Source organism: Polyodon spathula, chromosome 4, assembly GCF_017654505.1.
Source record: "Polyodon spathula isolate WHYD16114869_AA chromosome 4, ASM1765450v1, whole genome shotgun sequence".
NCBI classification, from domain to species: Eukaryota; Metazoa; Chordata; class Actinopteri; order Acipenseriformes; family Polyodontidae; genus Polyodon; species Polyodon spathula.
This window is the reverse complement of record NC_054537.1, coordinates 54,760,557-54,773,241: the sequence shown is the minus strand read 5'-3', so window position 1 is coordinate 54,773,241 and position 12,685 is coordinate 54,760,557. Positions and strand designations below refer to the sequence as shown.

General features: G+C 41.9%; 1 protein-coding gene across 2 annotated transcripts in view; it reads left to right on the top strand.

Moving 5' to 3' along the window:
• The window catches only part of atp2c1 (ATPase secretory pathway Ca2+ transporting 1), an 82,282-nt gene that overhangs the window by 67,668 nt on the left and 1,929 nt on the right, over nucleotides 1–12,685 (top strand). For both annotated transcript variants that reach the window (XM_041248093.1, XM_041248094.1), the window contains one exon: nucleotides 10,854–10,995. In XM_041248093.1, the coding sequence (XP_041104027.1) occupies nucleotides 10,854–10,995 (142 nt within the window). The remainder of the gene's footprint in view (nucleotides 1–10,853; nucleotides 10,996–12,685) is intronic.

The window sequence follows — 12,685 nt, the reverse complement described above, 5'->3', positions numbered from 1 at the left end:
GCCATGGTCACGAGATCTTGGTAAGGGAAGTCCCGAGTTGGTTTGATGCCATCTACTGTCGGGAGGCTGAATCACAGACCGAAAACCCCTTTGACTCATCACATATCCCACCCCTCAGAGTGGAGCCGAAGGAACACTCGGAAACCTCTAACCCTTCCCTTTTACCTCCCTCCCGGGAAAAAAAATCAGCATTTTGATGTAACTTACCCGCACGATACCTTATTTGAAAGGCGAAGGGTTGGAGCGCCAGGTACCACCGCGTAATCCTAGCGTTTGAATCCTTCATCGTGTCTAACCACTTTAAAGAAGCGTGATCTGTGATGAGTACAAAGGGTCGTCCCAGAAGATAGTATTTTAAGGACTCCACTGCCCATTTCACTGCCAGGCATTCTTTCTCCACTACCGAATACCTCTGTTCTCTGGGCAGTAACTTCCGACTGATGTATAGTATCGGGTGTTCTACACCATCTCTCTCCTGGGACAGAACCGCCCCCAGACCAGTCTGCGATGCATCTGTCTGCAGGACGAACTCTCGGCTGAAATCCGGGCTTATTAATGCTGGGGCCTGACTCAAATTAGTTTTAATAGATTCAAAGGCTGTCTGACACTCTGCACTCCACTTAATTTTATTTGGAGCGTTCTTTTTAGTGAGATCAGTGAGAGGGGCGGCTATAGTGGAAAAGTGTGGAATAAAGCGGCGGTAATAACCAGCCAACCCTAACAGTGATCTCACCTGGGTTTTCGTGGTAGGTACCGGTGAATCCAACAAAGCCTGGACTTTTGAAACCAACGGTTTCACTCTACCCTTACCCATTATGAAACCTAAATATTTAGTTTCTTCTTTTCCAATAGCGCACTTTGCCATGTTCGCTGTGAGCCCCGCCCTCCTCAGAGACTGTAAGACGGCTTCTAATCTAGTCAAATGTTCTCTCCAGGAAGAACTATAAATGACTACATCATCGATATACGCAGCTGCATACTCTCGATGAGGTTGTAAAACCCTGTCCATTAGTCTCTGAAAAGTAGCAGGCGCTCCATGAAGTCCGAACGGCATAGTACAAAATTGAAAAAGACCCTCTGGGGTTGAAAATGCCGTTTTCTCACGAGAGGCTTTCGTTAATGGAATTTGCCAATATCCTTTCGTCAGATCCAGAGTTGAAATAAACCGAGCTTGCCCCAGTTTGTCTAAGAGTTCATCTACTCGAGGCATGGGATATGCATCAAACTTGGAGATAGCATTCACCCTCCTAAAATCGATACATAATCGTAGTGACCCATCTGGCTTGTCTATTGGTACTATTGGGCTACACCACTCACTTCGGGAAGGTTCAATTACCCCAAGTTTCAACATACACTCCACCTCCCTTCGAACAGAATCTCTCCGACTCTCTGGAATGCGATACGGTCTCTGTCTAACTCTTAGACCTGGCGGAGTGATAATAGCATGTTCGATCAAATGCGTTCTTCCAGGCACGTTAGAAAACACATCACTGAACATTTTAATTAGATTGCTTACCTCTTCACGCTGATCAGGAGTTAATTGTTCCCCCATCGGGACCTCAATTGCTGACTCTGACTCAATTGAGGGTCCAAAATCCTCTCCCTCCTGTACAGGAGATATAAAATGGACTTCCCGTTCTTTCCACGGTTTCAGGAGATTAACATGATAAATTTGACTTTCTTTCCGACGCCCAGGCTGTCGGATCTCATAATTGACTTTACCAATTGCTCGAATAACCTGAAAAGGACCCTGCCATTTAGCAAACAACTTAGATTCCGATGAGGGCAACAATAACAACACTTTATCTCCAGGTCGAAAGTTCCGAATTCTTGCATTTTTATTGTAGCTTTGTTGCTGCTTCTGCTGTGCCGCTTTGAGATTGTCATGTGCCAATCGACCGACTAATTCTAAGCGATCGCGTAACTGCAACACATATTTTACTACATTTTTAGACTCCTTTGACTGTTCTTCCCAGCCTTCTCTTATGAGATCCAAGATACCCCGCGGCTGCCGACCGTACAAGAGCTCAAACGGGGAAAACCCCGTTGAGGATTGTGGTACCTCGCGAACTGCAAAGAGCAAGTAGGGAAGCAGTTTAGCCCAATTGCGTTTTTCTTGATCTACAAAGCGGCGCAACATATTTTTCAAAGTCTGATTAAATCGTTCAACAAGCCCATCCGTTTGTGGATGAAAAACTGAGGTTCTAATTGAACGAATTTTCAATAATTTATATAGTTGCTGAATACAGTCTGACATAAAATTAGTGCCCTGATCAGTGAGAATTTCTTTCGGGATTCCCACCCTAGAGAATATTTTTACCAATTCATTCGCTACAGCTATTGCATTCATAGAGCGTAAGGGAACAGCTTCTGGATATCTCGTTGCGTAGTCCACTACTACTAAAATATACCGATATCCTGACTCTGTTCCCTCCAGAGGGCCTACTAAATCTACACCAATCCTTTCAAACGGTACCCCAATAATTGGAAGTGGAACCAGAGGTGCGGGGCGAACTGACTTAGGGGCAGCTAATTGACATTCAGGACACTCCGATACATACTTCCGCACAAGACCATAAACCCCAGGCCAAAAAAAAACGGGCCAGAATTCGTTCCTGAGTCTTTTCAGTTCCCAAATGACCTGAAAATGGAATGTCATGCGCCAATCTCATGATTTCTGACTGAAAAGGCCTAGGAACCAATAACTGTTTTACGAGCTGTCCCGTCCCGGGAGCCCGGGTTATTCTATATAATAAGTGCCCAGATACAGAAAAATGCGGAAATACCACCGGTTGTCCTTCCTGCATATCCTTCCCCTCGATATATCTAACCTGTTTCCAAGCATACTGTAACGTGGGATCATTTTGTTGTTCATATCCCAAGTCAATATCTCGGTCCCAATGGTTAGGTACACAGAGAGGAGTGTCTTTTATTACATGACCTTCCACCTCAGTAACCTCGCAGCCCCGGTTACACTGAATACCTACTCCCTTTCCTTGCCGTTTCAGCGATTGGTTTACTTTTGTGTCAGACCCCTCCCCTTGTCGTCTCAGAGTTCCCTCATATTTTTCCACCCGACGCTCTCTTTTTGTTTTTCTTGGGCGGATTTTAGGGTTAAACAGGTCGGATTGCAACGGAAAAATCTCGCCAATTGTTTTCTCCTGTTGCTTTAATTGTCCCCTGGTAGAAACTAAGACCATTTCCCGACCTAAAATACGATCAAAAAACGGCCAGTCTCTTCCCAGGAGAACAGGGTATGGTAAACATTGCGCTACAGCCACTTTAACGCAAGCTGAATAATCACCTACAATAAGTCTAACTTTAGTGGTGGGATAAACCCGAGTTTCTCCATGAATACAGGAGATAGCCACTTTACCCTGTGGCTCCCAGGCTACCCCATCCAAGAGAGCTTGCCGAATCAATGTTTGTGCACACCCAGAGTCCGCAAATGCGTAAGTACTCTTTCCCCCGACCTGTACTCTTAACTGATAAGGGCCCTCCCGACATTCCCCAGTGTTCCTACCTGTTACTGCTGACCAGGATCTTGTCGCCAGGTCCACCTTTATTACTGGACAATTCCTGGCAATGTGTCCAGGCTCATTACATTGGTAGCACACTTGGTTAGGAGGCATCAACGGAGTTAATCTGTCCTGCGAGTCCGCGACCGGCAGGTTAGGGGGATTCTCTCTCGCCCAGGATGGGGCTAACCTCGACCTCCATGGTCTGAAGGTCCGGTTACCCCCTCTGGGCTTCATTGGTTGGTTGGTCCGAGTTAGTTTAGGGGCAGGAGTGGGGTCTGACCCGGCACCTTCGTTTGCGTCTTCGTAGGCCTCCGCCAGGAGGAGGGCATCCTCGAGAGTGGTAGGTCTATTCCTCTTAATCCACTCTCGATTCCCTGGCGGTAGTATAGACGCAAACTGTTCTATAACTATTTTCTGCACCAGTTCTTGGGGTGTATGTTCTTCTGGCCGCAGCCACCGGGTGCACTGATCTAAAAGATATTGTCCCGCAACCCGGGGCCGCATCCCCTTGGACAGCTGGTATTCCCGAAAACGGCGCCGGTATGTTTCCTCCGTGATCCCGAGGCGTGAGAGAATGGCTTCTTTAACTTTAACATAGTCCCCTGCATTCGTGGCCGTCAGGGCTCGATACGCTGCCTGAGCTTCCCCTGTCAGGCAGGGTGCCAATTTCATGGCCCAGTGTTCCCTAGGCCACTCTGCAGCCTCTGCCACTCTCTCAAAAGTAATCAAGAAAGCCTCGGGATCATCTTCCGAGGTCATCTTCTGAAGATTAGGCTGAGCTGCAAACATCCGGGCAACCGCTCTCTCTGATGTTGATATTGATAGTTTTTCTACCAGCTGTCCCAAGAACTGGGCGAGCTGTTCCAGGTGCCGTGTCTCTCTCTCCTCTCGCTTCTCCTCCTGCTCCCTAAACATTGTCAAAACTGTAGCTGGATCCATTTTCACTTCTGACACCACGTGTGAGGCGAGAGTGTATTAAATGGAATGTCCAGACAGTAATTTATGTGTACAGAAATAAAATAATTTATTTTTATTTTCTATACACAACAAAAGGATTAAATAACAAAAGAAAAACAAAATGGTGTGAGGGAAGGAGTGCAGGGGTGGAATCCAAAACAAACTGTGATGACTCGTCTTTAATTTGTCTTCGTGGTGACCATACATAAACAAAAAAAAGACAAAAGAAATGTTAGTGTTTCAAAAATCCCGCTGCACAAAACCAGACTCTCCCTCCACCCGTTACTCCTCCTACTTTACTTTCGGACCAACCCCGAACACAGTAGTACGTTCCCTTTAGTATGTAATGTCCCGCCTCTGTAGTCAGTGGAACACCAATCCCCAACCGACACGTGTCCTTATCCTTCACTTGACTCCAGTGGCTGGAAGTTACATACTCGTACTTCCGCCCCTCACCAAGGTGCCGCCCCTCAAAAGATGACTTTTGCCATGGTCACGAGATCTTGGTAAGGGAAGTCCCGAGTTGGTTTGATGCCATCTACTGTCGGGAGGCTGAATCACAGACCGAAACCCCTTTGACTCATCACAGAGTGGTTAACATGTAGAAAACAGAAAGTACTGATTAGAGGCAAAACCTCAGAATGGAGTGTGGTAACCAGTGGTGTACCATAGGGATCAGTATTAGGTCCTCTGCTATTCCTAATCTACATTAATGATTTAGATTCTGGTATAGTAAGCAAACTTGTTAAATTCGCAGACGACACAAAAGTAGGAGTGGCAAACACTGTTGCAGCAGCAAAGGTCATTCAAAATGATCTAGACAAGATTCAGAACTGGGCAGACACATGGCAAATGACATTTAATAGAGAAAAGTGTAAGGTACTGCACACAGGAAATAAAAATGTGCATTATAAATATCATATGGGAGATACTGAAATTGGAGAAGGAATCTCTGAAAAAGACCTAGGAGTTTTTGTTGACTCAGAAATGTCTTCATCTAGACAATGTGGGGAAGCTATAAAAAAGGCTAACAAGATGCTCGGATACATTGTGAAAAGTGTTGAATTTAAATCAAGGGAAGTAATGTTAAAACTGTACAATGCACTAGTAAGACCTCATCTTGAATATTGTGTGCAGTGCTGGTCACCTCGCTATAAAAAAGATATTGCTGCTCTAGAAAGAGTGCAAAGAAGAGCGACCAGAATTATTCCGGGCTTAAAAGGCATGTCATATGCAGACAGGCTAAAATAATTGAATCTGTTCAGTCTTGAACAAAGAAGACTACGCGGCGATCTAATTCAAGCATTCAAAATTCTAAAAGGTATTGACAGTGTCGACCCAAGGGACTTTTTTAACCTGAAAAAAGAAACAAGGACCAGGGGTCACAAATGGAGATTAGACAAAGGGGCATTCAGAACAGAAAATAGGAGGCACTTTTTTACACAGAGAATTGTGAGGGTCTGGAATCAACTCCCCAGTAATGTTGTTGAAGCTGACACCCTGGGATCCTTCAAGAAGCTGCTTGATGAGATTCTGGGATCAATAAGCTACTAACAACCAAACGAGCAGCATGGGCTGAATGGCCTCCTCTCGTTTGTAAACTTTCTTATGTTCTTAAGTCTGTGAAACCGGCGATTTAGCTGCCCCTGAAATACAAGCTCAGCTAAATGCTACTAGAAGTACAGATGTTTCAACATCAACTGTTCAGAGATTGCGTGAAGCTGGCCTATCTGGAAGAATTGCAGCAAAGAAACCATTGTTTAAAAGTGCAGAATAAGAGGAAGAGACTTGTCTGGGCCAAAAAACACAGAAACTGGACGTTTGAGGAGTGGAAGTCGGTCTTATGGACCAGTGAGTCAAAATTTGAAATATTTGGGTCCAACCGTTGAGTATTTGTAAGACAGAGAAGGTGAGTGCATGAGTTCTGCATGTATGGTCCCACTGTCAAGCATGGAGGAGGCAGTGTCATGGTCTGGGGTTGCTTTGCTGGTGACAGAGTTGGTAATCTTTACCAAGTCCATGGCAAGCTCAACCAGCATGGCTATCATAGCATACAGAGCCATTTCATCAGAATTACGGCTAGTTGGGCAGTCCTTCATTCTTCAGCACGATAATGACCTGAAACACACTTTAAAGTTGTGCAAGAACTATCTGACAAAGAAGGAAAGTGAAGGACAACTCAATCTAATGACCTGGCCTGCCAAGTGTCCAGACCTCAATCCCATAGAACTTGTATGGGACAAACTGGACAAAAGAGTCAAAGCGAAGCTACCCACAAGTGCCCTACATCTCTGGGAATTGCTGCAGAAGAGCTGGGAAGACATGTCGGGTAATTTCCTGATGAAACTTGTTAACCGAATGCCTCGTGTTTGTGAGGCTGTTAAGTCAAAGGGTGGCTATTTTGAGGAATCCAAGATTTAGAGACAATTTTCAATTTTCTTAAACATTACTTTGATACTTCTTATGTTTTGTTTTGTATATTGTAACATGCATTTTCATTTTCAAGTATTTACAGAAATGTATTCGACGTAAAACATTGTCAATTATGAAAAAAACAGCAAGTGTACTCGAACTTTTGACTGATACTTGTGTGTGTGTGTGTGTGTGTGATATATATGTGTGTATATATATGTGTATATATATATATATATATATATATATATATATATATATATATATATATATATACACACACAGTACTGTGCAAAAGTTTTAGGCAGGTGTGAAAAAATGCTGTAAAGAATGCTTTAAAAAATAGACATTAATAGTTTATATTTATCAATTAACAAAATGCAAAGTGAGTGAACAGAAGAAAAATCTACATCAAATCAATATTTGGTGTGACCACCCTTTGCCTTCAAAACAGCATCAATTCTTCTAGGTACACTTGCACGCAGTTTTTGAAGGAACTCGGCAAGTAGATTAGCCCAAACATCTTGGAGAATTAACCACAGTTCTTCTGTGGATTTAGGCAACCTCAGTTGCTTCTCTCTCTTGATGTAATCCCAGACAGACTCGATGTTGAGATTAGGGCTCTATGGGGGCCATACATCACTTCCAGGACTCCTTGTTCTTCTTTACGCTGAAGATAGTTCTTAATGACTTTTGCTGTATGTTTGGGGTCGTGGTCATGCTGCAGAATAAATTTGGGGCCAATCAGATGCCTCCTTGATGGTATTGCATGATGGATAAGTATCAGCCTGTACTTCTCAGCATTGAGGAGATCATTAATTCTGACCAAATCCCCAACTCCATTTGCAAAAACTTGCAAGGATCCTCCACCATGCTTCACTGTTGCCTGCAGACACTCATTCGTGTACCGCTGTCCAGCCCTTCAGCGAACAAACTGCCTTCTGCTACAGCCAAATATTTCAAATTTTGACTCGTCAGTCCTGACCGTGCTCTAAGGGATATTCAAGGCCTTTTGATACTTTTTTAAACCCATCCCTTGATCTGTGCCTTTCAACAACTTTGTCCCGGAGTTCTTTTGAAAGTGCTTTGATGCTTATGGTTAAGCCTTTGCTTTGAAATGTACTACCCAGCAGAGGGAACCTACAGGAACTGCTGAATTTATCCTGAAATCACGTGATTCGCTACAATTTAACACAGGTGGAGGCCACTTAACTTGGTGTGTGATTTTGAAGGTGATTGGTTACACCTGAGCTAATTTAGGATGGGGGGTGGACACTTACCCAACCAAGGTAGTTCAGTTTTTATTTTTCATTTTCTACAAATTTCTCGAATTTTTTTTTTTTTCACTTGGAAGTTGTGGGATAAGATGTGTAGATAAAATGAAAAAAAAAAAATAAAAAAACGATTTGAATGCATTTTAATTCCAGGCTATAAGGCCACACAAGGTGAAAATGTTGAAAGGGGGTGTAGACTTTCTATAGGCACTGTGTGTGTGACACAGATAAACTGGGCCTTGGCTAATTTCCACCTGTTGCGGCTTCCATCGCACCTCTGGTGCAGATGCTCAATCTAGCCTTGCTGCAAAGTGAGTCTCATGTCCTAATAAACAGTGGTGCATCACGGAGGTGATGCGGAAGAATGCTTATGCGGCCTCAGCGTTTTTCACACGCCTTGGTAGCTACAGTAGCATACTGGTGGCTTACCAGTCCATGATGTTGCAGACTCTGTCCGCTTTTGCGGCAGCTTGAACTAAGGTTATTCTCCGCATTAATCCTGCTTTTCTCCCTAAAAACATTTCTGCTTTCCATATCCACTAGTCTGTGGAATTGGAGGCCTTCCATCCACCTCCTTTCCAGTCTGACAGGGAGAGAGAGTTCTATAAGCTCTGCCTGGTTAGGGAACTGGTGTGTTATGTTGACCTCGCCCAGAGTTGGCGACAATCAGAGTAGTTTGTTTATTTACTTTGGGTCTAAGTTCCATACATAAGCTTGTCTAAACAGCGGCTGTCAAGGTGGATAGCAGACAGTCAGGATTGCATACGATGTAGCCAACCTGCCCCCACCAGAAAAGGTCACTGGTCACTCCACAAGAGGCCTTGCAACCTCATGGGTTTTATTCCAGGGCGCATCTGTTGCAGACATTTGCAATGCTGCAGTATGGGCCACGCCTCATGATTTTACCAGGTTCTACCAACCTAAATGTCGTAGATCAGCAGAATCCTGATTTTGAGACCATTGTTAGGAGTTAAATGCAGAGATTACTCAGTGTAATCTTGCAGCATATACACTACATAAGAGTTCTTCATTGCTGTACTTTGGAATATATGCCACAGATCCTTTTCGGTCCTTAACCAGAAAGTTAAAAGCAGTGGTCTTCCTTTCTAGCACATCTGCCAGTGCTGCAAGTCCTTCACTTGGGATGGCTTGGGTATTGGATCCCATTTGGTGATAATTACATTTCATACTTGAAAGGAAACTTTCCCTGAATTAGAAATGTAACCATTAACCTTCAAGGTCGCTGCATTCACTCCAAAGCAGCAGGCCTGAAGTGGCGTATTTTATCTCTTGAGGGTGGAGACGACGTCTGACACACATGCTGTTCTTAAAGGAGCAGCTTCATATATCCCATTCGGAAATGGTTACATTTGTATTTCGGAGAACCAGGGTTATGATAATAACCTAATGTTTATTTCTGTGGCTGATAATTCGCGTTATATATGAATCCTAAGCAGAATTGCACAACGTCCTACATTTTGGCCTTGACTTAAGTTTAGTGCCCACTACAAATTTATTGAACTGAAGGCCATTTTGGCCTTGGCTGTTTTTTGTTTTGCTAATTTAGATCCCTGGTGTTGTATTTTACAAGATAGCTTCAGCTTTTGCTACATGCCTTGCTTAAGTTGTATGTGTGGCAGGCAGTGGAAGCCGTTCTAGCATGTGTGTTATCAACGTACTGACGAGAGCTAAACATTAAGCGAGTAAAGGATGTGGTGTGCATATACATGTTGGAGGGAAAGGAAAACGCTCTGCTCATAAACTAGGTATTTAATACAACATTGGCTAACATGAAACTGCAGAATTGGCATCAAACTTCGAGAGAATTGCTGATTGTTCAACTAAACTCTGTCTGCTTTACTTATATTAACCCTTTGCGGTCCGACATTACAATTGTCATTTTCCAGTCCGATGTCAGACCCTGTCCGACATCATCAAAAAGACGTAAAGCACTGGTCTCTAGCTGTTTTTTATGGCTGACTAAGACCGATGGGAGCCGAATGAAGCCGAAAAAAGGGGCGTGTCTGACAGTCCCATGCACCACAGAGATAAGACACAAACAAAGGAGATAGCTGCTTCTGCATCCAGCGCTCAAAGAATATGACATTTGCAGAGCTTTTTGAAATGTTATAGTAATCAAATAATCACTTGGATCGCATTATTGAGGAGTTTGGTGATGAAACGAGTGATCAGGAGAGGATTTATCAGTATGCACTTCTATATAGAGGTATGTGAAAAATGCAGCGAACAAGGGGTGGGGCTTGGCTGGAGATGCAGTACTGAGTGTCCTTTTGCCACGGAAAATGTCGACCTTTCCGCTGCTGTTTTACTCGGGGGGGGGGGGGGGGGAACAGTTGTGTGTATTTGTACAAATAAACGGTTTTTGCAACACTCTTTTATTAAAATGGGACTGAAAAGCACTGTTCGTGACTGAAAATAAATGGCGATTCCCAAGGGGTTGAATATAATGTTTTAAAGGCATAAAACATATCTGTGCCGCAAAAATGTGGCGTAGTGTTGTAAAAGGAAATCAATACATGTAAAATCCAGCCTTTTGAAATCATGTGGCAAAGCATATCTGTTGAAGAAAAAGTTGATTGTTGTATTTGCAAACATGTCTTTTGTTAGTGTTAATTTTGTTATGTATGTTGGATATTTAATTGAATGTACAATATCTTTCCTTCTGCAGACAAGATATATTTTTGAGATGGGCCTGTGCAGTAACAAAATGTTTTGTTATGCGGTACTTGGATCTCTAATGGGACAGCTGCTTGTCATTTACTTTCCACCATTGCAAAGAGTTTTCCAGACTGAGAGCCTCAGCATGTTTGGTAAGATCTAGTTTTTAGAATCCAGTGCCATATTTTTCCCTTTTAAGATTTTCCCCTTTTAAGATTGAAAATCGTCATCTTTTTAAATGTCTCTTGAACTGTTCAATATTAGCCTTTTCACACTTGTGCACCCGAGCCGAGCCCAGCCAGCGTGGCTCGGGTGTTCGCAGTACTGTTCAAAGTACAATCTGCACTGTGGAACATGGTGTCAAATTCAGTGACCCAGTGTTATGGTTTTGCATTTTAAATGGTTTAAAAAAATCAAATTAAAAGACATTCAGAGGACTCCAGAAGGATGACACTGATATATTAAAAAAAAAAAAAAAAAAAAAAGAAATACGCATCCCAACACGAACATTGGTTTCCAGTTTGCATTATAATCAGCAATGTGTATGCAACAGAAGCTACTGGCAGGTTACAAAAACGATTAATTAAACTTAGGCTAGGTAGTTGTTATCTTAGTATGTTTTTATTCTCTATTAGTTAAATTATATTCATTGAAAAAGGCAACAGAGAATCGGATTGTTATTTTTTTTTATTGTTTTGGTTTAATATAATATAGCAGGCTAATTATCCTATTGAAGTAGGGTACATTTTTTTTTTGTTCATTAAAGTTGTTGTTCTTTGTTGAAATTAATATCCAGCTTTCATGTTTTGTTGTGTACTACTCATTTAATCAAACCAAGTAGTGTAAGATGATGTTTTTCAAATCAAGTAAACTTATTTGTGTATAAAACGAGAGTTGCAGCCAGTGTCATCTTACTTAAAGGCACTAAAGTAATTTTTATTTAAAGTAGGCTACGAATGAAGCAGTGGACTGTCTCTCTTTAGCGTCTGCAAGTTCTTACATGCACTTCATACAACTGTGTTGAGAATTTAAAAAGGAAGCATTTTATGAGATTTTTAACTAGACATACCGGGAATATGACTCTAGATGCCCAGAGGTTCCAAGGCCCTGCCCTGGCACAAATTAAGCACTGCGCAGTGCAAAACAGCGTTGTGAAAAAATAAAAAAATTGTTTTGTATTTGTTTTTCACATGCTGCTGAATGCAAATATAAACCAAATAATTTTATTGTTAGTTAGATTAACTACGACTACTAATAACAACTTTAAGACGTTACAGATAGTATTTGAAAAATGTCAGTAAAGACTTAAAGATCTGAAGTGGCCTTTTAAAAACATCTAAACGTAACATTTAAAGATATTTCTTTATAACTTGTTTTTATGCATGCAATGTTAATATACAGTATTTTTTGTAAATGACCATATTGAATGTGATTTTCAGATACTTTACACATTTCCATTTATATGTATCTTTATTTTTTTTCTGTTAAGGACTGGTTTATAAAGGAACCACAAAATAACAAGTGCAATTACTGATCACTATTTTGTTTTTCACTTTTATTAGAAAAAATATATGGAATACAAACAGCAGTAGATCTTGCAGTTAACACACAGTAAAGGGTTTTTTTTGTTTGTTTTTTTTTTTTTTTTTTTTAATGATACCTGTCAGCATTAAACAATTTTTAAAGGAGAAATATTTATATATAAAAAATAAATAAATAAATAAATAAAGTGGCAAAGCTTAAAGAATGTTGTAATATGTAAACTCAGCTTCATTCCATGTGGGACTGCACATCGATTCCAGAAGACAAGTCGCCGAATTCAACATATCGGTGCCGGTCGTT